The 27,883-nt window shown below is 43.0% G+C and overlaps 2 protein-coding genes across 2 annotated transcripts in view; one reads left to right on the forward strand and one right to left on the reverse strand.

Moving 5' to 3' along the window:
* The window catches only part of LOC108801716 (adipocyte plasma membrane-associated protein-like), an 11,441-nt gene extending 4,660 nt beyond the window's left edge, over positions 1-6,781 (forward strand). The window contains exons 4-6 of the mRNA XM_018573618.1: positions 2,709-2,869; positions 3,252-3,447; positions 6,443-6,781. Of these exons, the coding sequence (XP_018429120.1) occupies positions 2,709-2,869; positions 3,252-3,447; positions 6,443-6,652 (567 nt within the window). The 3' untranslated portion in view covers positions 6,653-6,781. The remainder of the gene's footprint in view (positions 1-2,708; positions 2,870-3,251; positions 3,448-6,442) is intronic.
* GNS (glucosamine (N-acetyl)-6-sulfatase) overlaps positions 6,386-27,883 on the reverse strand; it is a 35,194-nt gene continuing 13,696 nt past the window's right edge. The window contains exons 5-15 of the mRNA XM_018573619.1: positions 27,331-27,429; positions 26,078-26,245; positions 23,026-23,108; positions 21,907-22,025; positions 20,260-20,363; positions 17,814-17,915; positions 17,521-17,625; positions 14,262-14,372; positions 13,752-13,912; positions 11,906-12,170; positions 6,386-6,397 (exon numbers count right to left, since the gene is read on the reverse strand). Of these exons, the coding sequence (XP_018429121.1) occupies positions 12,077-12,170; positions 13,752-13,912; positions 14,262-14,372; positions 17,521-17,625; positions 17,814-17,915; positions 20,260-20,363; positions 21,907-22,025; positions 23,026-23,108; positions 26,078-26,245; positions 27,331-27,429 (1,146 nt within the window). The 3' untranslated portion in view covers positions 6,386-6,397; positions 11,906-12,076. The remainder of the gene's footprint in view (positions 6,398-11,905; positions 12,171-13,751; positions 13,913-14,261; positions 14,373-17,520; positions 17,626-17,813; positions 17,916-20,259; positions 20,364-21,906; positions 22,026-23,025; positions 23,109-26,077; positions 26,246-27,330; positions 27,430-27,883) is intronic.

Below are 27,883 nucleotides of genomic sequence, written 5' to 3' on the forward strand. Positions count from 1 at the left end.
CAACCTATTCTTAGTATAACCGGCTTGAGCAGTGAGGACAGAAAAAAGAATGGTGGCCTTGGGAGGCGGGCTTTAATTTATAGTATAACTGGTCCTGTGATTGGGCTGGGGGCGGAGCCATACCCATTGTATGCTGCCATGTACGGTGTCAGGAAATATATATATACAGGGCTTGAAAATTTTTAGGGTGTCTCACCAGTCAGCATGACCGGATTATAGCCGTGCAATTTATGTTAACATTTTTTGGGGACAGATAGAGCTTTCTTTTGGTGGTATATAATCACCACGGGGGGGGGGATTTTTTACTATATAATGAAAACAAGTACAGTAAATTTAAAAAAAAACTAAGCTAAGAAGCCCCCTATGTGATAGCCAATTTACATGACAGGTCCCATTTATGAAGACATCAGGGGTCTCCAAGACCCCTAATGTCACCTAGGGACAACCAGAGAAGCTGATGAAGCAGAGATCTGCTTCATCAGCTTCTGTAGCTGGAGAGTGACACTGAATGCAGGAAGTGATGTAATGTAGATCACTTCCTGCATTCTGGGACTGGAGAGTAGATCAAAGGGAGATCATGTACTGACCTCCGTTTGATCTCCTGTCACAGACCCGTGCCGGTCCCGGCCGCATCGGGCACAGCGGATCTCGGGACCGGCAGTGACAGCTGATGGTAATACAAGCGATCGGGCGTCTCGAGAAGCTCGATTGCTAGAATGTAAAGCTCCCGGCCGGCCGTGTAATTACAACGACCGGCCGCGAAGCTATTCGTTGGGCTCCACCGTCCTCTCGTAGCGGACGGGCGGATTTTTCAAGCCCTGTATATATATACAGTATATATATATAGTATATACAGTATATATAATGGGGCCAGAGGTAGGTCAGGAGTTATTCTTTTTATTTAATTTCTTTTATTACTATAGCTTTAGGTAAAACTACTATTATAAATAAAAACTATAAGAAGAAGCACCTGTACAAGTGACACTTAGGAGTCTATTTATAAAGCTTTTCGCCACGCAAACATGTCTGCAAATAAGGTTCACAGTGCATTAGGGCCACTAGATGGAGCAGGGGAGCAAAGGAAGTTTGTATGCTTCTCAGCTGCAACCAGTGGCCATAACGTCCTGCTAATGTTGTTCACAAAGACAATCGGCCTGGAATGTTTTATAAACAGACCCCTATGACAGTCAGTAGTTTGTATTTACTAGGAGAAAATGAGAATGATGTCGAGGATGTGGACAGCTTTGTTAGAGCAATTTAAAGTATTACATACAGTATATCTTTGCAGGGGTGGATGGAATACCATTCAGGTTCTTGAATGGACTTGAGTTGTCCCAGAACGGCACTATATATTTTACAGACTCAAGCAGCAAATGGGGCAGACGACATCACAGATACGAGGTAAGCTGACCTTTTAGTTCTGTATCTATGTATCCCGAACACTGTATGATGCTTGTTTTGTCATTTCTTTGAAATGTACCACTTGTGATGTGACATAGAGGCAGATCTGGAGACTGACTATCTGGCATGTTTAGGTCCACATGACAGTAAAAATGAAGACCCAGGTCACTGAGCTTGGCAATGTTAAAGTATTAGGTACTAATGTCACTGTCTGTGGGATTTGATCTTATAAAGTTTGAAGCTGCCTGGTCATTGTGACGGTGTGGTGTAAAGAGGTGGAACATGTTTTTCAGCGAGCAGTATTGTAAAGTGTAAAGGGGAATAGGAAAATGTGTCTACAGCTGTGGGGACAGACGTAGAGTTTTGTTATAACTACCCTGTTTCCCCAAAAATAAGACCTACCCTGAAAATAAGACCTAGTACTATTTTTGGGACTTGCTAGAATATAAGACCTACCCCGAAAATAAGACCTAGTTGTGACCATTCCCAGGGCCGGTGGTGGCATAAGGGGGAACTTGAAGAGCCGCGGGAGAGGCAGGAGAGAATCAGCGGTGCCAACCAAGCCAGCGCTAGAGGAAGCGAGGCGGCACCGGAAGGAGCAAAGCCGCACAAGCCGATGCCTTTTATATAGCGCCGGCTCCTGTCACAGGCGGAGTGATACCAAATGCACTCCGCCTGTGAGGAATCAATAGTGAAAGTGCTCTTCGCACATTCTGGCCAGCAATTGGTTATCACATTGCTCTTGGAAAGGCACGGCACCCCTAATTGCCCTGATCATCATTTTGTTGTACATGAATACATGTAGACTTTTCTACATGAATAAGTGTGGATTGTTGTACATTAAAAAAATAAACAAAAAAATAAGACCTGCCCCGAAAATAAAACCTAGTGTGTTTTTTTGAGCCAAAAAAAATATAAGACAGTGTCTTATTTTCGGGGAAACACGGTATCCACAAACCATTGTGAGAGAGCAGTATCTAATTTAAGCAGTGACACATCACAACACAGGGAGCCAGTTGGATGGTTAGAAATATTCAGCCTACTAAGAGATCCACTTTATTCCCAACACAGATATAAACATGTTTATCCAACAGGACTACATGTTTGCGTCCTGGAGATCCCCCGGGTGATCATTTAGAAACAGGTCATTAGGTTATAGATCTGGACATGACAAATTGCTGTTCAGTCAATGCATACTTATACTAATACTTATTGTATGAGAATATCTAAAAGAGGCCATGTCTACAATGCCACACTTTATTTTCATAATAGCTGCATGTTTTTTTCTCTGTGCTCTCATGATCCAGGTATTAGAAACAAATCACCGTGGAAGACTCATACGTTATGATCCAGTAAAGAAAGAGGCAAAGACATTGCTGGAAGATCTGTATATGGCTAATGGGCTGGCCTTATCACCAGAGGAAGACTATCTATTAATAGTGGAGACCAGCATTGCCAGAATTTTGCGGTATGTTGTGTCCTGTTCCTGGCCATGGCTTGTATGGCATGGTGTTACGTATTGCCTCTAGCAGTTAGCATCAGGGTCTATCTGTCATTTTTCTAGTGATGGTTAGAAATAAAAGTAAGAAACTGAATGCAGCGAGCACACAGATACTTCACTTGCAGCTCATATCATAGGGCCAATTACGTAAAGGGCACCTTTGTGCTAGATGCCATGGGAGGCTAATACTCTTTTGTGAAAAGTACGTTTGCTTAAAAAATGTTTCAGGAAATCCTTCACCAAATAACAACTTGATTAAAGTGCCGATTGTGTTCTTTCCTGCAATGAAAGTTCATTCTCTTCATTACAGTTTTACGTGATGCATTCTTTTATTGTTCTGCCCACATAGCTACTGGTTATCTGGGAGTAAGACTGGCATGAAAGAAGTATTTGTGGACAATCTGCCAGGCTACCCAGATAACATCAGGATGTCTACCACAGGGACATACAGAGTCGGCTTGACAACGACACGGTTTCCTGGATTCTTCCCACCATTCCTGGATGCCATTGCACCCTACCCTGCAGTAAAGCGATTCATTGTCAAGGTATGGATAGAGTCAGTGTAGGTCTTTTAACTTGTGTTACTCTGACATCACTGTCCAAATTCTTAAATGAGAATTTGCATCTTACGTGTGAGTTTTTAGGCGCACAGACTTTTGGATGTAGCGCAGCTGCTCAGAAATATTAAACATGGCTTTGATTGTACGGTTAATTAATTGATAACGATGGTAGTGAAAAATGAAGTCAAAAGTTTTTAAAGCTATTTTAAAGAACTTTGGGAAAATGTCTTCTTAACCCCTGCAGTGGGGCTACCCCCACACTGAAAGTGCTCATTTTGGGCTAGGGAGGAAAATAAAGTTATACTCACCTGATCCTCGGAGGCAGCCTCTCCTCCCCTCTGTTGCAACGGTCTAAGGTCCCTGAGTCATCACGCCTTATTGAAAGTCTATAGGACATGAGGACACCTGGGGACATAACATCACTGCAGCAATGGGCAGTGATCTTATTTTGATTGTGATCTTGTTCCGGACAGGAAGTTCAGGGAAGATAAACAGAGGCAGCTATTTTGGAAACATAACTGTGTTTGGGCAAAACGGTAAAGAAATACTATGCAGAGTAATGTATATTTGTTTGTTTTGGATTCATTATTGAAAAAAAAAATTGAGATTTTAATACTACTTTAAAGCACACCCCCCTAAACCTACAGAAAAGAAAGCAGCGTATACTTTGGCCCCATTCACACGGGAATTGGCCGCCACGTACAGCTCCTTGCCGGCCATATCGGGCTGCTCCCGGGAAGGACAGGTGCTGCGTGTGATTAGTACACAGTCCCTGTCCTTCTCTATGGGAGTACGCAGCCATACGCCCCCTACACTCACCTCAAGTGCACACCCTGTGAGTACCAGGATGGAGTGTACAATTTGTGCCCCGAATAAAGTTTAAAAAAAAGGTCCCGGCTCACTGCTGCTACTCAGCAAACACTAACCACACAGTAAAACACAGCATGTTTGCTAGTGTGAATGAGTCCTATTAATGTAGAATTGTTACATGGTCACATACATACAAAGATTGATATAAGAACAATTAAAACATCTACCCATTTGTTAAGTAGGATCTCCTGATAATGAAATAAATGTAGCATGAGCTTTTAATTTGAGTGAATCAGCAGAAAGTTAATTTTGATCACGCTTGGCAATACCCGAGTCTAGAAATGTATGCCACTGCTCTCATACGCATATATAATTACAGACTTTACCCACTGTATATAAAACACATTTATGTTATGCCAATAACTTTCATATGTGTATCTAAAAACAATTACAGTGACTATAGTTCCCCCCAAAAGTTGGAGGTGGCTTTGCAGGAAAGGACATGGGTGTTAGAATGGATAATGTACAACACAAGTCTATAGGATTATCAGGCCAATTGTTTCTATTGAAATACATTGATATGTGGCAAAAAAATTAAAAAGGACTACAAGAAAAAGATTTAACTTTTTTTTTTTTTTTACTGATTTGAAAAAGGACATGCCATTTTGAAATCTTAAGAAAGATTGGCACGTGGGTCTCAATCTTTCTAGGGCCTGGACCCCTTGGTAACATTTGCCAAGTTGTGGTGACCCCCAACAGAGCACCGGACTCGGGACTTAGAGTGCCCCTGAGGGGCGGGCTTCCGATGACCGCAAAGCCGAACGGGCAGTGTGCGCTTGCGCACACCGGCCCGTCCGGCTTTTATCGTACGAACATTCTACAACCCGCCGAACATCGTACGATGCTCGGCGGGTTTTCAAACATGTTCGTAAGATAAAAGTGATGCAACCTTACAGTAGTAGAGGTCACACGGCTTCCACACACCTTACGATAATTGTACGATCGCGGGATTTCCCCCGATTATCGTACAATTATCGCAAGGTGTGTGGGCACCTTTAGGCACTGGACTCGGGGGACTTAGTAATGCACTTTATTCAGGACATAGCAACATACTGGACTTAGAAATAAAAGTAGAATACAAGCCCTCCCAAGCCCCTGCTACCTGCTCTGTCTCCATGCAGCCTTCTCAGCCCAAGCACTGCTTAGACGCCCGCCTCCTGCAGAGCTCACATTGTATGGGCGGCAGGAGGACAGCAGCGGCTGTGAATAGAAAAGCCCTGCTGTACACACTCCCCGGCCACTAGATGTCGCTGCAGCAGCCAGGGAGTGTGTAAGCCGTGCCCCTGAGGGGCGGGCTTCCGATGACCGCAAAGCCGAACGGGCAGTGTGCGCTTGCGCACACCGGCCCGTCCGGCTTTTATCGTACGAACATTCTACAACCCGCCGAACATCGTACGATGCTCGGCGGGTTTTCAAACATGTTCGTAAGATAAAAGTGATGCAACCTTACAGTAGTAGAGGTCACACGGCTTCCACACACCTTACGATAATTGTACGATCGCGGGATTTCCCCCGATTATCGTACAATTATCGCAAGGTGTGTGGGCACCTTTAGGCACTGGACTCGGGGGACTTAGTAATGCACTTTATTCAGGACATAGCAACATACTGGACTTAGAAATAAAAGTAGAATACAAGCCCTCCCAAGCCCCTGCTACCTGCTCTGTCTCCATGCAGCCTTCTCAGCCCAAGCACTGCTTAGACGCCCGCCTCCTGCAGAGCTCACATTGTATGGGCGGCAGGAGGACAGCAGCGGCTGTGAATAGAAAAGCCCTGCTGTACACACTCTCCGGCCACTAGATGTCGCTGCAGCAGCCACGGAGTGTGTATAGCGGCACTTTTATATTCACAGCTCTTGCTGTCCTCCCGCTGACTGACACTGCTGCACTAGGAGGAGGCACTCACCCACCGCAGCAGAAATGGACGCGGCAACCCACTCAACAATGGGTTGCTACCCACCCAACAATGGGTTGCAACCCACAGGTTGAGAACCGCCGATCTAGGATATTACTTATCTATGCATAGACTGACCCTCACACAGGATGGACGGTGGAATAGTGCAAACCTCTTCATCACATTATTTATTTCTGCTTTTCATGGAACTTTATAGGTGCTACCACTGGCAGCGTACAGCGTCCTATTAAAAAAGCACGGCTTGTTCCTGGAAGTGAACCAGAATGGAGAAATAGTGGACAGTTTACATGATCCGGATGGAAGTGTGACATGGGCAATCAGCGATGTGTACGAGTACCATGGACAGCTATATCTGGGTAACACCGACTTACCCTTCCTTGTTGTTTTGACAAGGGAGACTAAATAATGTTGTGAGTACACACAAGGCACATGCACATTTTATGATTTAATGTTCACAGAATGAATCATTCCCTTTCTTTCCCCACCCTCATGCTTGTTTGGTCTGTTAATACCTATGCAGGCTGGTAGCAGGATATGAAAGGATGCACTGTACCTGCATAGTACAAACAGTCACGGTTCACCAGACAGTGAAACTGATTAAAGGCTTATGCTACTGAACCCTCGTATTACTGCTGGGAATACACCCATCTTTATATGTCTCCAGGACTCCATCCACTTGTCTTCACATACCTGTCAGTCAGGTCTCCACACTAAATGCTCCCTAGGAGTGAAAGAAGTACTCAGTAGGGGATTTCACTTTTACACAGAATCAGCAATGGCACTGGGTTTTGTAATGGAGTGGTTAGATTCTCTCTTCGATGCTATTTCCCCCGATTCCTTTAGGGTCAATGAAGCAGGAGGGGACAGAGACAAAACTAACCCCCCTAGGTACAAAGAGGGCAGTAAAATCTTTATCCAATACCATTTGTCTGGAGTTGTACTTGAATTCCAGTGGGCATTCTTTTTTTCAGTTTTATGTGTTACTTGTATGATAATGTTGTTGTTTATAGTTTATGGGCTTCCACAAGTCAACTGTATCTTTTTATATTTTTCTAATAAAAACTTGAACTATTGACATTGTATATATTTATTCATAACATGGTCAATGACAACTGAAGAGGTGGGAAACTGTTGTAGGGTGGATGTGCTAGAGCAGTGGTCCCCAACCCCCGGGCCGCGGACCAGTACCGGTCCGTGGATCAAATGGTACCGGGCCGCCCAAGAAACAGTTTGATAAAAATATCAAACGTTGACCGGTCCGCGGCGATAAAAAAGGTTGGGGAGCACTGTGCTAGAGTATAAGAAAAGTAAGGAAACATTTTAACAAACCGTTGCTAATACTGGGAACCTTCAAGCACCTTCACATTATCACTATGGAACGGAAGTGTAATCTTTGTGAAAGAGGAACAGGTCCAATAACTGTACCCTCCTAGTGCATCTGTCTGATCTGGTTCTCATGGAGTGACTGTAAAAATCCTACCAATACACATGTATCTGAGACTTCTGCATTTTGGCACTACGGTGCCATTCACTTCAATGGCACGCCACCTCCAGCCCCACAAATTAGTGAGCCGGCCGCAATGCGATGCATTGCATTCTGGCCAGAATCGGGCCGGAACGCACTGCATATGGTGTGAACGTACCATTAGGCCAGTGGCCTAGAACAAGTGTGCATCCAGTAAAGTCATAACTCTGATCAAATATTGGCTTTGGGTCAGGGTCTCAAAGTATTGAAGCCACTGGATCAACGAAATAGCCAGACAGCTGGTGGGAAAGGCGACACAGACAGACTGTATTCTTTCCCAAGCCCAAGCTACCTTAAGTGGGCACAATGAAGCCTGAAAATAAAAATGGCATCAATTTCTATTGCTCTGTCCTTCCAGACTATTGTGACACACCAGCTTTGTGCTTATATAAGCCCATATTCACACAGTCGCTGCATTGACTTTAGTAGCTCTCTGCATGCATCCTCTCTCGGAAAGGCAGTGATACCATTTCATGTACACAAAGCTCTGGATGGTTACCAGTATCCAGGCCTCATGTTCCCGATCGAAGAGCTGTGAAAAGATCAGTATCTGCTATCCATTTTGTACAGAAATATGTTTAATCATCATGGCAATTTCAATTTTTAGCGTTACCTTCTCATTTTTGGAAGTTTCCCTTATTTGCTTGGAAAATAAAATGAATGCAAAATCTCATTCCAGGTGGTAAACAGTGCGAGTTTCAGATCGGCCTTTTCCATGAAAAGAGTTTGTGTTCCCAAGCCTTTAAATTGCTCTGAAAACATGTGTTAGAAGTTGACTGACTGTTGTGACTGGTAATTTTCTTTGGCTTTATCTAAGGGGAACGAGCTTTTAGATCCACCTCTGCCAACCAAGGAAAGAAAACATCATGCATAGAGATTCCACATTTTATTGTAAAGTGCAGCAGTGAAAGGGGTCAGTTAAAGGGCACTTCCTATACAAAAGAACAACATTTTCACAAGGCAAAAGCAAGTTACAATTCTCTGCAAATCACAAATAGAATAATGCAAAAATCATAATAAAATCAAAAAGACAACTAAGCTCAAAATCCTCATCTAGCAGCTATAAATGTACCAGTGCAAAGTCATGGTTGCTCTGTATGTCAGATGGCTGTGTGTCACTAGTGCTCAGACGTGACCTTATAGTTTAGTGAACCTTCAGAAAGTGGAGGTGGAATAATTAGTGTCCTGGCAACCTATTGATCCTGAATTATAGGCAGGGCCGGAGGACCTCCTTCATTGTTCGGAGTGCACCACGCTTGCTTGGATTGCAGTTCTACAAAAGTGTAACATGACCTCCAAGTCAGGGTGGTGGGGTTTATATAGACAAAACGTTATTGCAACTACCTAATCAACGTACAATAAAAAAATCCAAGCAATTCTGTACTAGTTTCATCAGAAAAGCAGCTTTTTCTGTAAATATTAAGGTCTCGTTCACACCTAGGCGTATTGCATATGCGCGACCGTCGCGCGTTTTTTACCGCGATTCGCGGTAAAAAAAGTCACGTGACCGTCGCGCGTTTCCGAAGGCTACTTGACTGTATCCCAATGGAAACGCGCAACAAAAACGGCCCAAAGTAGTACCTGTACCTTTTCAGCCGTGGGCCGTTTTGTAGCGCGTTAGGGACGGGCGGAAATACGCCAAGGTGGGAACGAGACCATTGAATACAATGGGATTTATATTTTTGAGCGTTTTTTAGAGCGTTCGTCGGGCGTAGAACGCGCTACAAAACGTTCAGGTGTGAACGAGGGCTAAAGCGGAGCAGAACCATTCTGAACAGTGGTCCACAGGCTAAGGCTTGGTTACCATCATACAGCATCAATAGATGTTAGAAAGAATTTGAACAATTTTGACAGACTCCTGGCCGGCGGGTCTCTGGTACCATCATCTCCCTATCCAGAATCTCAGAGGTAAGGAAATGGAGAATAGCTCGGCCGTAGAATTGGGCTGTGCAATCACATAGATATACCCATTTCTTCAGAACTTAATCAGACATCATATATAATCCAGACCACAAGGGACCGGATCATAAAAAAGATTTTCTTTTACAACCGCTACCGCCAGGCATTAAAATACAGTAAAATAGGCCATTTCTATTTTACCAATAATAATACAATTCATTTTCCTAATTCATTTGCAGAACGTGAAGGTAGGCCATAAAAATGTAACTGGATTATCACCATTTTTCTGAAGGTAATAAACACTTCTAATAAATCATCACACACAAAGCATGCATAAAAAGGAAGAATGAGGGAGGGTGTAATTCCACAAAAACATTTGGTGCTAAACAGATATCAGTCGGCTTGGTGCTTGGGTCATCTCAATTCACCAAGCCATGTATCATGGGGAGATGAAGCGGACAATGAAATATAAAAAATATCATGTACCATACAGAAAGATTTAGCTGTTCTGAAGCCCAATAAACATTTGGGACAGCCATGTTGCATATACATTTTCAGTTTAAAAACAAACTTATAGGACAAGCTGAGCAATAAAATATGTCCATATAAAAGGCGAGATGAAAGGACACTAGCTCCAAGGTTCTGAAGCAGGGGTAGCAAATCTCCGGCCCTCCAGCTGTGGTGGAACTACAAATCCCATGAGACATTGCAAGATTCTCACAGCCACGACTCCCGTAGAGAGATGCATCATGGGATTTGTAGTTTCACCACAGCTGGAGGGCCAGAGGTTTGCTACCCGTTATGAAGGATCACTGGGTGGGCAGGCTATAACGGGCATTCATGATCATCTGTTGACTCTGGAAAGAGGTGAATGAAACACTCTAAACCGTAATCATGTGTTTAGAGGGCACTGAGGAATTCAATGAACTAATTAATGAATATTCCATCCCTTTCTCAAATTATAGGCCGGTACTGAAATCGGATCAATGAATCTTGATAAATGTGTCTTCAATGTACAAAGATCAGAATGGTGAAGTCTCGGTCATGAACATAGATATGCAGTACACAAATGCTAAGGTGTATGTAATATTTACGGCATGGGGTCTGTACCACCCTGGACTTTATTTCAAAAAATACAAATTCAGTGTGGATGCATCTTTGCATTTTCAGCTTGTATAGAAAAATGCATATACAATAGAAAAACAAGTTGTATGCTGAAAATACAACAATAGGTTAGTCTAGAAACAGATTATTCAGAAGCACCATCACCTTTTCCCTTCAGGCCACAATCTACATTATGGTTCTGTTCTTCTAATACTATTACATACTTCAATGTTTCCCATTCATTCTCTTACCAGCAACAAGTTATGTTTTACAGATATTTAGGCATAGTCACAGATATCAAAGATTCACATTATTTCCCCTTTCTGTGAAAACACGTATTGTTAGTGGTAAGAGAAGAGGGGTTTGTAAAGCTGCCCATACACCTTACAATTATCTGCAGCTTTTCTGTGGTCAGATGGAAAAGGTGCAACAGATTCCTCCATCTACACTTACCTGTATGGATGGAGGAATCTCCACCTGGGCCAATCTGTTGCACTTTTTCCATCTGACCACAGAAAGTCTGCAGATAATTGTAAGGTGTGTGGGCGCCTTAAGAAAGCCAAACCTTGTTGTTATCGGATGCTGAATAGAATCCAGTTTATTTTGATTGTACCTCTAATAAAGCCCCAGTCATCAAACTGTTGGAGACTAAGCTTTAGGTCTTTTAAAACCAGACATTGCCACTTTCTGATCAGTGTTCGATTCCTCACACTGACCCTTCACAGACTTTCCTTTCTTTAGGAAAAGGACGTTAGTTAGATTAGATGGATGTTCTTATTTTACTTATCTTAGTTCCATTATGGTGATGACCAAAACTGCCAGAAAAGTAAAGCAACTGTGACTATTGGGAACTAACACGTCTTAGTGGTTTTAAACTATTGTAGAATTACAGTATAATTTCTTAACAAAAATAGTCTCATCTCATTAAAAAAATAATTTACTTGAGATGCATTAGTACAGCAAGAGAGTTTAGCATGGCTATTCTGAGCATTATCAAAGAGGCTTCAATGTTTCTGGGACTGGCTATGAGACAAGAAAAATAATGGTAAAAGTTCCCTTTATCAAGGAGAATATTTAACCTTTTAATACCTCCAACCAACCAATCGCAGGATGTCATCCTACTATAAAGACAGATACAGTCTTAGGAATTCACTGACATAGCCACAGATTTCACATCGACTGCCGGCGTTTGATTAGGTCCTGCACAAACATGACACAGATAAGCCAAATCATTGAAGTCTCCGAGGTTGGCAGAGAGCAGCTCAATTATTTCACCAGAGATAAGCACGGAGATGAAATACTCTAAAGCAGGCTTCGCCATTTCAAAGACTTCCGGGGAAAGGAACGGCCTTGCTGATCTTGATTCATAAACATCATCGTTGGATCAAACCGATACCTGGAAAAGAGAGAAAAGGTCTCTTCAGCCGAGCTTCATAAAACAGAACAAAAAAAAACTATATTACAGAGATAAATAGTCTACCACTTACAGCGTATCTGCTCAACTTATACAAGGGAAGTGTCACCTTCCAGTCTTGTAGTCACCTGTCCCCAGTCCAGCAAGATATTGCTTGGCCACTTCCCAGCTGGGCCCGTGTTCTGCAACTCTGAGCTTGTACTTAGAAGTCACATAGGAAAGAATCTGATTGCAAAGCTGAACGGTGAGGGGGAACTAAGATTTACAGGGAACAGGTTTTCATACAACTGCTGCAAGCATCCGATTACTGAGAGAGCAGGGGAAGATCGGTGAAGAGAGAGGGAAAGAGAAGGGAGACTGAGTCAGCTTGCTGCTTCTCAGTTGAGACTCTGCCTCCTGCTCCCATATGTCAGCGTGCACACTCCAGCCGTACACAGTGTGCTTGACAGAGAAAGCGCGGCCACGGCAGATAGAGTTAGACAAAAAAAAGCTGAGTCCGGGGCTGCCTTCCCTGTTAACGCCCCCTAAGAGGAAAGGAGCTTGGAGCATGGCTGCAGGTGGCTGTTTTCTGTGACTTGTGATTAATTTATCTGGGATGTGCTGTGACTTTGGAAACGAAGAAGAATGCTATTAGAGTAAAGGCAAGAAGTACTTTTATTTGCCCTTAGGGCATAATTCTCCTTTAATGTGGACTGCTCAGCACCAGAATGTGAGGAACAGGAACCCGAAATGTCACATGAACAGCCAAAAAACTATTTGGGGAAAAAAAAAATTTGCTGGGAGGTTGAGATTTGTGGCAGAAGAGACATTTAAAGTCTACTGTACCAAAAAAACGTCTTCCCCAGCAATTTTTCATTTTATGTGTACACTGAATGGCGTGTGCCGTGTACATTGACAGCATCATTCACAACCTGATTCATAGAAAGATGTAACTCCTTTATGCATGCGCAGGAACAACATCAGTGGCCACCCAATGGCCAAAGCAGATGCCTGGGAAACATGGAGGAGGTGGCGGCAGAGAAGGCATCAGGGAAAAAGGTGGACCAAAGATGCATCACACAGCGCTGGAAAAGGGCACACTTGCAAGGGGTAAATGTGTCATATTGAGCGAGTACGCTGTGCGTATTTTTGTACTATTTACTACCGCTTTAATCACTAGACCTTTCACTGGCAATCTTAGCAGCATATGCCAACGCTATCATAATGCATTTCTTTAGCATAAGAAGCTACAGATTGTTAGTCCCTAGGTTTCAATCATTAACAAAAAGCTGCAGTTTTGGAAAAATACACAACATAGCGGCTCTCAGAGCATCCTGGGCAATAGGATACGAACTGGACAGTCCAGCAAGTGCTTTAACAGAACAGTTACTGTAATGTAAAAAGAAGGGAATGACACGGGAAGATCAATACAATTATTCTGAAGGGATAAAAAAAATGTTTTTCTAATCTAACAAGAAGATGTCTTTAACCTTCTGTATACAAGACATTTCCACCACGTCAAAAATGTTCTAACACTACAGAAACAGGTAGAGGAGATTATAGCTCCAAGCTGACATGTATTACCTAGGATCAAAGACTCCAGGAGTTCGGCATGAAGCTCCGCTACATGACTGAAGCATCATTAGACGGTGGTTCATCTTCTCAAGGATCTCCTGTTCTATCGTTTTAGCAATGTTTGTCAGCTGGTTTGGGTCTGCTGTCAGATTGTAGACTTCCACAAAGACCTGCATTTCAGTAGAGAAAACACAAGTAAGATGCACGTATTCCACTGAAACAATTATCTGGAATGCTAAAAACACAAGTACACATATTCTACCGACTATCAAGTTACTGCTAAAACATAACTGCATCCTCAGTGCGGACATGAACTCAATTTATCTGATTCGCCCTATGGGAAAGGTCAAGTGATGCGGCAGGTAAACCATGCACTGGAAGTCAGGTGACCCGAGTAGGTCATGCCTTTGTTCAGCGAGACGTTTTACCAAGAAATACAAAAGTACATTCAGCAATGTTTAGATTTCTTTAGCGACAGGTACATTTTAAAAGCTGAAATATGTATTCAGCTGAACTTACCTCTGCATCATCAAATTCGCAGTACTGTAGGTTGTGGTCTGCTGAAATGGACCTCACACAGGCATAAGTGTTATTATAAGCATCTTCACATACACAGTCTGGAAAGCATTGCTGAGAAGACATGGCAGAGGGGGAAGAAACTGAATCATATGTACTTGGTAATTAGATTAAATCACACAAGAATTGCCAAAAAGTGCCTTGATTGTCACGACCTGCAGAGAAGTATATGGGCAGCGGAATGATAAATGCGCAAAGTATGCCCACCCACATCATCTGGGCACTTCACAGTTTACTTCATTAAATTTATACTAATTCGTTGGTTTGAGTTTCTACACTTTGATTTTTGTCTTACTATACGGTCATATAGTTACAGTACAGAGGTCATGCCTACCCGATCCACTGAAAAAACATAGTGTGATAGATCCATTGCTAAAGTTAGTGATGCTTCTATCATACCAGATCATGTCACAATGTTAAAGTGCAACTGAAGCCAAAACTATTTTTTAGTTTTGGACAGAATGGAGAGGAATTAGAACACGCTAGTTTTGAATGTTGCCCGTGTCTCCTTTAGGGAGATTAACCCTCTCGATTTGTCCTGGTGACCGGTATCACTGAAAGTGAAAAAAATCCCACATTTTGGGTTGTCATCAGAACAGGAATTGATAGGAAATCTTCCAATGGGGGCACTAGTTTTGGTGACCTGCTGACCACCAGGGATTTCCCTCTCAATTCCTGTTGTGGCTATTGGAGAGAAGTAAAAGGGACAAAAGTGACAACAACAAAAAAAGCTGACAAGATTATACCTAGGGATGCACCGACACTGGTTTTTCTGCATCAAGTAAGGATTTTTTTATTTTGGTACGCGCCGTTACCAAATACCAATACCGGCATCCCAAGGTAGCGTGGGCCCCGGCTAATCAGGAAGATGGTATGCTTTTGATAGAAAACCAGCTTCCTAGCTAATCAGGAAGCTGGGAGGCAGGTCATGACGTGCCACTCGGCTTCCTGATTGGCTAGGAAGCCAGGCTGCCTTGCAGTGTCACTAGGCAGCATGAAAATGCTTTATTAGGCATTCAGGAAGCTGGGAGGCGTGTCATGATCCGCTGCCCGGCTACCTGGTTCGCCTGGAAGCCAGCTCCATGCTCCTTTCCGGCACTGCTGGTCAGAGGGAATCTCCCTCTAATCGGAAGTTCCGGTATCGGGGTAATTATCAGAGCATTTGGGCGAGTATTCTCCCAAATGCTCAGTATCGGCACAGATACCAGTATCGGTATATCCCTAGTTATAACCCTCCCTTACTCTAAACAAACCTTCAGTTCTACTTTAAATGAATATAAGAAAAAACACCAATAAAACATACAAGAATACATCAGTCTGTCTTCCCCAAGACCACCCTGACTTGAGCAGCTTGATCTGACCATATGGGCTAAAACAAAAACAAATCACATCAGATTTAACCAGATATATTCAACAAGCGCAGTGAAAGATTACGGTCAGTAGAAGTTTCAATCTTAAAGGAGAAGTATGGGGAGAGTAAAAGTATACTCACCAATGCTAGGGCCGGCATGGGGCACTCCAGCTGTCACACTATAGTCATACCTAGTGTATGTAACAGCTGATCAGTCAGCTCACGATCACCTCCCTGCAGAAAGCAATGACTGTCAGTCACTCCTCCCTGCAGAGATTCCCCCCTTGTGCGCAGAGAGGCAGAGCCAGCTGTCAGCAGCCTGGCAATATTGTCAGGATCCTTCTCGACTGCGGCAAGGCTCTGCCCTGACATCCAATAGGGGGCATGAGCCATCACGTTCTCAAACTATTCATCCCCACACAGCTACCTCCTCATGTATCACTTCTCCCTCCCTTTTAGATTGTAAACCCCCAGGGCAGGGCCCTCCTTACCCAGCCAGTAGTGTGCCAATACCTGCGGGTACATAGCATGGAGGAGCTTAAGGGTGCGGTACCTGCACGTCAAGATTTTATATCCAGTCTTTTGGATTCTGCTAGAGATGGAAGAGTGATGCCAGAAGTACAGAATAACGTCCCTCTGTTCTGGGAAGAACTTTGTCTGTAAATCATTCTCCCATTTTAGCAGAAAAGGTGAACAATACTGACTCGGGGCAATTTAAGAGGGCGTAAGTGAGAGAGAGGGCATGTCGGATTGTTCTCGTTGTCTATGCAAAGCTTCTCAAATGGGGTAACAGGGTGAGAGCAATTATAGTTTTTTTTTTTTAGAGTGGTCAAAAAATGGAAAGTTTTGCAACTGTTAAACCTATGTATAATGTATTGCTGGGGTTTGTTGTATTCTTCTATAGCTGGTGGTATTCTGCATTGCGCTGTATAGAGGACTACAAATCCCAGCAACGATACATTATACATCGCAATGCAGGATACCACCAGCTATAGAGGAGTACAACAAATCCCAGCAATAATACATTATACAGTGGTGCACTGCCGAATACCACTAGCTATAGGAGGACTACAAAACCCAGCAACAGTACATTATACAGCGCAATGCAGAATACCGCCAGCTACAGAGGACTACAAAACCCAGCAATAGTACATTATACAGCGCAATGCAGAATACCACCAGCTATAATGTACTATTGCTGGGATTTGTTGTGCTCCTCTATAGCTGATGGTATTCTGCATTGTGCTGTATAATGTACTATTGCTGGGATTTGTTGTGCTCCTCTATAGCTGGTGGTATTCTGCATTGTGCTGTATAATGTACTATTGCTGGGTTTTGTAGTCCTCTATAGCCGATGCCATTCTGCATTCATTGCTGTATAATTTTACACTTTTCATTTCACTATATTGCACACCACACTTTTGTTTTCTTTTTTACTTCCACCACTTCAAGCTTGCTCCTGTGATGGACTACAATCTCAATACAAACTAGTAGTCCCCTCACTGGAGCCATTTTTAAAAATGTATTTTATTTTTTTATCCGATTAATCGAACGTAATAATCGGCTAACTAATCGATTTTGAAAATAATCGTTAGCTGCAGCTCTAGATGCATCCCCCTGTATTTTTGATAGGGTCAGGGAATCCCATGCCGACGTGGAGTATGAAGTACAAAAGAAGCTTAAAATCAAGTCTAGGTCGCTTTTGGCCGTACTTTTAAGTATTTCAAGCAAACAAGTACTCGGTTTTACATTTGAGGGGTCCCAGGCAGCCATATGCAATACATTGTATTAAAGTAACTGTCATTGATAAAACAAATAAACTGCTGGTCAATTCTGATTAACAATACATACGGAGACACCAGGTCCCAGCGCTGGACAGGAGGGGTCAGTACGAGCAGATCCTTCTCCTTGATATTCAACCAAAATATCTGATCTGAAAGTAACATTATCATTTCTCTGTAATGCAAAAAAAAAGAGCACTTATCATTCTGAATGTGTTTAGACTATTACACTGTAAAATAAGGTTTGATATTCCCACTTGTTCGCTTTACAATCATTAATCAGCTCATTCTATAATGTCTTTCAAACACAAAACATGTAACATCTCTGCAATTAAACTAATTGAAGTCTGTGCCTGTACTTGCCAGAATCGGGAAGAAAGACATCCCGTCCATCTGGGTCTTATTGAGGTCATAGCCGGCTATATCCAGAAAGGTTGGCCCGAGATCAATGTTGCCTACAAGTGCCTGAAAAGAGAACATAACAAAACACAGGTATTTATGGGGTGCAGATTAATGTCTTTCTGGCTGCAGTTGTCTTTAATCAGTACTTGGATTGAGAAGTAACGCTGGAACAATCTCCCACACACAGTACAGCTGGCGGAGGCCAGGCAAATATAATTGCGCTAAAGCTTCCAACTGTGTTTTCCTCTTAAACTGCAGGAAATGATCATAATTGCTAATACTAAAAAAAGCTTTGGGAGTTTTATTTTAAAAACACAAATATATTAATGAATTAAATGGATAGTAACCAGTACATTATGTTGAGAAAAGTGCACCAATAGCAAATCGATGATGCCAACCATAGTGGAGCAGAGCATATCTTTAAGACCAGCTTCACACCTTTGCCTTGCAGTAATGCACAGAACTAGAATTTTTAAATAGCATCCCAATACGCTAGGGCAAGGGACCTGGGTTGTAGCACACGGTAATGCACTACAATACATTGTGGGGTGCTGCATCAGGAAAAAAGGGTCAGGTTCAGTTCTTGGTGTGCTAAGGTGCATTGGCAGCTTATTCAAAATAAATAGGCTGCCTTAATGGAATACGCAGCACACCACCAAGACATGGGCCTCCTTCTCCTGCTGGTGACTCTCAAATACAATAAACTGATTAGTAAGGATTCTTATTCTCTCCTCTGTTAATGTATTACTAAAGCTAGGAGTTTTTTTTTCCCTTAACGCATTCTCTCCATTAAGGTAAAAAATGCCCAGTACCTTCCTGTAACCCCCGACCTCCCCCTCACACTTACCTGCGGTCAGTCGTCTCCTCCGCCGGGACCAGGAAGATACTCAACTTTCCCCCGAACGTCCTGGTCCTGGGGGAGGGTACTGCTGTCAAAGTGTGACAGTGGGAGCGGGGGCTTGGCGCAAGCCGTGTGTGTTTATGGACGCACACAGCTAGCTGCAGGAACAGGCATGCATGAGTGTCTCCTCAGCAGCCGGCTAGCTGATGGAGACACCGGTACATAGGGGAGGGGCTAGAGATTTGGGCGACCACTAGAGAACGAGAAAACAAAAACATTTTAGAAAGAAACATTTTAGAAAGAAACATTTCATTCAATCTGGCCCAAATAATAAAACATATTTTTTTTTTAAATTAACCCTTTCGCTGCCAAGCCCTCCGGAACATTTTTCAAATCAGCTGGCCAAGCCATTTTTGAATTTTCTGCAATTTTTTCCTATTGGTTTGATTTTCAACTGCTGCGTTGCTAGCGTTTGTAAAAGACCCCCCAAACCATATATTTTCTGAAAGCGCAGGCCCGGTAGAATAAAAAGATGGTGATACTAAATTTGTAGGCCCTGCGATAATTGCGCAAATGTTTCTCAAATTAATATTAAACCGATAAAAATACACAATTCAATTGTTAAAACACACCAAAATCAGTATCCGTGCACAAAAAAAATTATTTTCTGACTAAATCTAAAAGATAAAACTGTATTGAGTTAATAAATGACAAATATTAGCAAATTTGTAATTGCGCCTTTTTGCGAAAAGGTAAAAAAATGAAGGTATGCAGGCCAGCTGGAAGCACTTTTGTAGCTCCGTACGTCGTACGTCCTTGGCAGCGAAAGGGTTAAAGGTTTAATGTCAATTTCATATTCTTCATGATATCGTCATATAAGCTTAAAAAGGAGAACAATGCGGTTAAGGCTTTTCCCCATAGTTCTCCTTAGGGTAACGGGAGGACACAAACTAGCGTCCTCCCAGGCTCAGTATACCGCGAGCTGTAGCTCGCGGTATATTGGTATATTGAGACGCCGCATTATACCGCGAGCTGCTGCTCGCGGTATACTGAGACGCCGCAGCTGAAGCGGATCCCAACAATTGTACCGGGATCCGCCCAGCTGCGTGACTGACAGCTGGCTCTGCCTATCTAGAGGCAGAGCCAGCTGTACTCGCCCCTCCCTCGTCCGTTCCGCCAGTCAGCGCTGGAGGATCGGAGCGGGGAGAGGGGAATCCAGCCCCTTCCCTGTCACGGCAGAGAGCCGTGACAGGATCGAGAGGTGAGCGAACGCTGGTATGTGTTCGCTCACCTCCCGATCTACTGAGCCGACCTGTGACAGTCTCATTGTCACAGGTCGGCTAGAACTATGAGGTGAGTGAAAAGCACTCGCCTCATAGTTCTCCTTTAAAGGAGAACTATGCGGTTAAGGCTTTTCCCCATAGTTCTCCTTAGGGTAATGGGAGGACACAAACTAGCATCCTCCTGTCACCCTAAGCTCAGGGTGACAGGAGGATGCATTATGAACAATCAAGAAAAATCGATATAAGATTCAAATATAGTAATTTGTAAGTTCTATCCATTTACCTGGCTTATTTGGTTAGGCTTGATGCCAGGTCCACGGACAAGTAGTGGAACTTTAATGTCAAACTCATAGAGCTGTCTTTTGTCTATTGGCAATGAGAACTGACCTGCAATACAGACAGTGTGGGAAAGGTATCATTTCAGATATAATACAAAACGTATGTCAGTACAGAGTGGTCAAAATAACAGAAACACACAACACTATATTGAGGATCTTATAGGATGTAGGGCATTCATTTGTCTTGATAGAGCTTTAGTCCTTCTTGGAATGCTGCAATAATGCTTTGATACCATTCATCATGAAAAGACACAGCCTGTTCTCTAAATATTTAACAGCTGCCAACACATACTATGCGTCAAAGGCATCTTCTGCCTTTCTCCAAGCACAATTACTAATTAGACCAAATTACTTTTCCCCCCAATGAGACAGGTTTTGTACCTCCTAAACGTCAGAATAGGATTTTTTGTACTCACTGTAAAACCCGTTTCTCTGCATTTATTGAAGGATACAGCCGAATTCTACATTTAATGGAAGGGCGATACCATGACAGTGACGTCCCTTTCGCCCAGAAGTTGCGTTATCCCCAAACTGGAAGTGACGTGAAGCCGCCACGCGGTTTGCTAGTCAGAGCCCCGCGATCCATGGGGTGCAACTATCCCGGGGACGACACAGTTTCCGGTACAGACCTCCGCCAGGTACCGAAAGGAAAAGGGAGCCTGGGTCATCTCCTTTCTGTCAGCCTGCAGAGTGCGCCGGGAGCCAGGTAAACACCCCGCTGGATAACCCATTAGAGTGTGAGCGCCAGAACAAAAAGGTGACATGTCTCCTCCGGATGGAGGAAACACAATAACAGATGATGTGATCTGGTGTGATCCCTTTTGAATTCTATTGGGTGATGCGTTTCCTGTCCACAAGTGGAGTCTCACACTCTCACGAGCTGTCCTGGAAGACAATTGGGGAAAATTCTCTTTTTTTGGCTTTAGATACAAATGTTTCTAAACAGCAGCCTTCCAGAAAAATCCAATTTGGTGAACTTCACAATGCAAAGTTTTGGGAAAATGATACAACACTGCAAGAATCTGAAAGCCGCAGGCATGACTTCCAAAGGCAGATGCAGGATGAGATATGTAGTTTCACCCCACCCCAGCTAGAGTTCTGAAGTTTGGCTACCCCTGTACAAGAGCCTTCCAGAAACAAGTGTAATTATTTGACACTTTACACACGTTGACTCTATTCGAATATGTTTTTGACTTCTAAAATGTAGCTGGTAGAAATGGAACTTATTCAGGTGAAGAGGGTAAATACTTTCATCAAGCCTTATTTATGTAAATAATTTGGAAAATCGAACATTATTTCCCCTTCAACCTAATGGCCTATTTTGTATAAATCCGCTAAATACAATCTCAGGAACGCATATAGATAAACATCTGGCTAACATTATTGTGTGAGCTCTAGATAAACTATTTTCACAAGTAATTGTCAGTCAGATGATATGATAATCTTCACACTTCCTCCCCAATGCCAAATATAGATGAGGCACTTCTGCTTCTGGGCTAGGAGGCAGCTGCATGTGTTTCTGTACTGTCATTATTACCATTATGCTTTGTACGGGGCTTCTCATAGAAAGAGTGGAAGGGAAAGTGACTTACCTGTGTGGTATCCATTGTCAGATGTGAAGAAGATATAAGTATTATCCAGCTCACCCCGATTCTGAAGTTCCTTTACAAGTTTCTCCACCAGGTCATCCACAGACAGCAGCGTTTGCCACCTATACTACCAAACATACTGCATTAAGAGCAGGGCACCATGACACTAGGAATGCCCAAACAAAACATAAAAGATGAACACTCTAAATAACAGGCAAAGAAAACAATTAGAGCTGGTGTCATGAGTAGACCTGCAATGCAATGAATTATGGGCTACCCTTCGGGTTATAAATAAGATACCCAATGTTTAGATTGAAAAAACAAAAAATATGAAGTGTTTCTTTCAAATAATATATGACACAATAAGAAAATGCTACCATAAATATCGGAACCACAGGATCAAGAATTGTGTACATAAAAGCCCATGTGCTCGAGCACAGTTGTTCCGCCATCAGTGCACCCCCAATATGAGAAGCAATTTAGCAGATGCCTAGAAGGTGTAAAGCAGGGTTAGCCAAAAGTCAGCTTGTCATCTGTGGTGAAATAACAAATGCCAGCATGCCTCTGGAAGTCATGCCTACAGCTGTCAAGTCCTGCAATGCCTCATGGGACTTGTAGTTTCAACACAGGTGGTGGGCCGAAGTTTAGCTGGCCTAAAGTATGCACCATAGTATGGGTCATCCACATAATGGTTCTGGGTCAAATCCAGGGTCACCTCCCTAAAGGCAGCATATGGTGACCTTCACTATAGTACCACTATAGTATACCATGTGACAGGAGTTTAGGTGCCCCTTCTGGCAGAATGGCTGTACATCTTCAAAGCACACTTGCAAACATCTGTCCCTGAACTGAAAGACATACATAGGCCATCTATGTTTGTCAACACTTGCTGACGGGCTGTCACATGAGCCAGTGCCTTTAGTGTTTAATGCTAATTGGGAATTCTGACTTCACATGCTGCATGCTTGTTCCATAAAGCCAGAAAAAGCCCAGGCAATTAGCATTTTAAGAAGAAATTCAACGACGACGGCCTACATATTTATCTCCGTATACATTTCTTTATTATTAATAAATTGTGACTTTATTATAAATTCATCTCAAATTTTCAAGTAAGTGACCTACCTTTTGCGATAAGCATTGTCTAGATACTGAATGGAAGTGTTCGACATAGGCGTTTTTGCTTGTCTTATTAACCAGTGCTTGTCCTGATAAAGATACAATGAGAAACAAGGAACAATATGAGAAAAGTGTCTGCACAGAAGTCACACAGTTAAAGTTTGCCATAACCTGGTAGATCAGGCCAGATGACAGGAAGCCATAGCAGTGGGGTTCCTGAACACAATACTCAACAGCACACTGCCTGAAGACTTCCAGAAATGTCCTCTTCATAAAAAGATTAGGGCCCATTCACACCACAACGCTGTGTGCTGCAATGCTCACATTGTCATGCATTGATGTGGGCAGCAATGCGTTAAACAGACCATTCAAAATGGGCGGGCTAAAATGTACAACACATTAAAAAATAGGGAAGGCTGCATTTTCCAACAGGGCAACCCACGGGAGACCAGGGGCGATTTAATAAAGCATTTACAACACTTTCTTTGCAGTATGCTCCCTTTAAAATGTGTTGCTCCTAACTCATGAAAGCCTTGCGACAGCTTTGTTAGGAGTTTCGCAACATGCAGCAGACTCAGGTAGTTCTTATTTGCGCCATTTTCACCTTGTGTCGCTATGGCTGCAACTGATTATATAAATAAATTGTTGCCAGTTTGTAGATAACAAACCTGGAGGTAATTGAGACCAAACCTAAGTTGGTCTACAGAGACAGGTCAGTGTTCAGAGTGGGGCCACTGTGTACAGTGTAAAAAAAGAATCAGGACATGGGGGCAAGTTTGAGTACGGCTGCATATCTTCACTGGTTGTTAGAACGAAGGCAGCTAGCATCCCAATAACCAAAGACGTGGGGCTGAACACGGACAGTGCTTGCTATCTAGTGGCTATGAAACCCAGCCACTGCCATCTGCTGTCAACCAAAAGAAAGGTGGGCCTGATGGGGAACTATGTTCTCAGTATACCCATCAAGCTCCACCTAACAAACAGCAAAACGCCTTGCCACTGCTCCTGTCTTGTGTAACAGGCACAGTGGCCAGGTACAGTGCTCAGTAACTACACAGTAACCTGTGCTTTTATCACACTCAGTATTGCTGACCTAAATGAGCCAAGCAAAATCTAGGGAGGATGTATTAAAGCGAGCATATCTTTTTTTCCTGCATGGGAAAGCACAGATTTGCTTTATTTTTATATACATTTCTTTCAAAACTACAATCACATCCAATAGCATATCTGAAGCTATCGTACACATTGCTTTATTGAAAATTCATAGTTAGGAAAACCAACATGAGAATTCACAGTAGTTACTGAACGGTTAAAGCTACCCAATTAATTACTTAAAAGGTTGCTGACAACACATCTACTACTGGGGATAAATAATTGCCTGCCTCAGAGTCTAATGGGAGTATGCTATTCTCTGCGACTCTTTAATTCAGCCATTAATGATACAGCCTTCCTCTTCATTCTGATAAAAAAAAACAATATATATGTTTTCAAATACTGGCCTACCCCACGAGAGAAAAACTGTACTTCTATTTGAACAAGCCACAAACCCAGGTATTTGTTTTGCCTCATGGAGTACCCCGGAGGAACAGAAGGCGTCAGGGTGGAAACCTAATGTGAATCGACACAATATACCTCTGCTGCTCAGTCGTGTCTAGTCTCAGGCAGCACATGGCAAAGGGCATAGGAAAGTATGCCAAAGAAAGATACAAGGGACACTTAAGAATACCTTCCTTCTCTTACATCTGAGCAGGTCAGTGGTATGCAAGTCAGATTGCACAACCAGTCTTACATTAACCCATTCACTGATGCTATGAAACAAACTGGGTCAATTCTGCTACCCCCTTCTCTTCTCTTTAGCAGAGTCAGGAAATAAGCACACATTTACTAGCTGCACAGCATTTTCTTCATTCCAAGGATACTTTACAGGGACACAAAGAAGAGATCTATGCACCTCCCTTTTAGATTGTAAGCTCTCATGGGCAGGAGCCTCCTAGACAGCTCGTCTTGAATTGTATTGTAACTGTAATGTCTTTCTTATACTGTAAAGAGCTACGGAAATTGCTGGTGCTATATAAAATCGTGTGTAACAATAATAGTCTCCAAGCACAACAATTACAATTTTGGAAACATTTTCACAAATTAGCCCCTATGTATATGTTGTATATGCAAATAATAGATTTCATTTTTGGTAGATGTTGGAAAGTTAAAAGAAACTCTTTTGCCCAAACAGGAAAAAATTGACAGTCTTTGCAGACAGCCCTTCTCCTCATCAGGTTTTTATGCTTTCCAAGCTATGTTTCCTGGCTGCTGCCTCCCAAAGCTCCAGTATCTGAGTTTAGATAGGAGGATAACTTTACACATGAAAGTGTTTTAGCCTGATGATTGGCTGTTCAGGCACAACCACCACCACATGGCTAGGTCACTTGCCTACACACACCCAGAAGCCATGCTCAATTAGCACAGGCTCTAGTTGTAAAGGAAGGTGGGGTAGGACCATGGCTCGGTGAGTAACCTGGAAGGGGAGAAGGTGGGCTGTCTGCAGGCAGTCACTTTGCTTTGGGTGGGTACAAGTGACCGTGTCTCTTTTAGAACCTGACAATTTCCCATCTCTCTCAGGGACTCCGAGGTGAAATGTCCACACATTAGCAGGAACACCACAAACTCCCAGGCGGACAAGAACAGAGGTGGCAATTATGGCACAGAGATCTCACAGTTGTAATATCCAAAACATATATAAAGCCAGAGCCTGAATCAGCCCCTCAGACTCCACTGATAACTAAAATATCCCTTTTGGGTAGACTGACCATTTAATTACACTGTATGTTCTTTCCATAGTATTGTAGTGTTTCATTATATTTTGAAAATGGATAACAGGTAAGGTTTAACAAAAAACGGATACAGGTTCCTGTGAACAACATGAAATATTTGAAAGGCTTCAGAGGAATGTATAAATGTGTGCTGTACTGAGAATTTAAGTGCATAACCTGTCAGCAAAAGCATGTTCCAGAGAAATAGTGCAGATAGTGTACACGGTAGCCAATTTCCCCACATACCGTACCTTGCCATGAACATTAAAGCTGCCACTGCGGGGTGCGCTGACATTCGGGAATGAGTTTTCATACTGAGGAGCTGCCGTCCAGGGAGAATGTGGAGCTGGGGTGGCAATCATCATAAAGAAGGGCTCGTGATTTACTTTGTGATTAAAGAAATTCAAGGAAACATTGGCCTGTTAATAAAGAAGAACAGGATGTGTGAGAATCACATGGATCATGCAATGAAACACTGTAAACACCAAACATTCAACCAAGACTGCTTTCTGTGCTGCCTGTTAGGATATGGGATTTTATCAGAACCTTGGCTTCGGAAAAAAAATATATCTTTGTATATTTAAAGTCTGTGCATTAGTGCAAAAGAAAGAAGTACATTTACTGTGGATGATGGATTCTATCTTCTCTGTTTAACCCCTTCGTGACTGACGACGTACAGTGTACGTCGCCAGCATCGGGGCTGTTTAAACAGACTCCCGGCGACTTTTGCCGCCGGGACTCTGTTTAAACTTGTAGAGCCGACTGTCGGCTTTACAACAGAAGCGATCCTGGCGACTTACCTGTCGCCAGATCGCTTCTGCGTCCATTTTACGTCATTTTCAGGCCTAAAATGTGGAATATAACATGGGTGCAAAAATTGAAAAAAGGGCCTCAGTCATGAAGGGGTTAAAGTGACATTAAAGTCAAAAATGTTTTCCCTCCCCCCAATGTTAATATCAGCAGTTACCTTAAATGATGTTTGTTAATCCGATCTTCTTTCCTGTCCTTTTCATCTGTCCCTCCAGCGGTGTGGCGGATCTCCGATCCAACGCTGACTCCTCTGGGCTTGCTGGCACTTCCTTTTCCACGGTGTCTGCATGCGGGTGCACGCCAATATACTTAACTTGTGTCTCTCCTCGCGTCCCGGCCGAAAATGTGAAGTGCGCATGCGCCCGCCCAAGATTTTTCACATTTTCGGACAGGAAAGTGCAGGGAAGACACAGGTAAGTATTAACCCTTTTCAAAGCAGTTTTTTTTGCATATATTTACTCCTTGCTAGCAGTAAATATATGCCAAAAAAAACCAGAGGGTTTAATTATCCATTAAGGCTAGCCATACAAGAGAGATCAATGTCTCCTGAATGAGAAAAAGCAATCTGCCCCTGATGACTGCCTCTCTAGTGCCTCCAATGAAACAACTGACTGATGTTCTCTCATATTCAGCAAACCATTATCAAACCCTGCACTGGTGAATCCTTCCTCAATGACAAGTAATGGTTTCTCACCAAGACATCAGTTAGGTAATCCACACTGTAGTTTTGTCCATAGCTCTTAGCACGGCCATTCTCTGACAGAGTATAGTTGTAGTACTTTGAATTTTTCTCCTAGAAAAGAGGAATTGCATGAAATTGCATTATTTGCAAATTAAAAGGTCATCTCTGGGTAATAGCATAAAAAAAAAAACACACACACACACACAACCCCCACTTCTCTAAATACCGATTTTATTAATTTACTGCTGTGGTCACGTGATCCTCCAGTACCAAGTCTCCTCTCCTCTCCCGGTTTACTTTTAGCGGGGTCCTTTTTTGATGTCCACATCACTGTCTGTGTGACGTGGACACTTCCTACTGGCTTTCCAGCGGCGGGGTCCTCTCAGGATCCCGAAAAGTAGCGACGTCATCATAAGGGAACAGTAGGGACTGGCCAGTGAGGGCCCATCTGCTATGCTGAAATAGCGCCCCCCTGAACCCGAAAATGGCATTGGCAAGGGACTGGGAGGGGGAGACTTAGGCGAGTATAACTTGCATCACAAGGTAAGGAGAGAAACATGTGGCA

Source organism: Nanorana parkeri, unplaced genomic scaffold (genome assembly GCF_000935625.1).
Source record: "Nanorana parkeri isolate BGI_ZX_2015 unplaced genomic scaffold, ASM93562v1 scaffold2458, whole genome shotgun sequence".
NCBI classification, from domain to species: Eukaryota; Metazoa; Chordata; class Amphibia; order Anura; family Dicroglossidae; genus Nanorana; species Nanorana parkeri.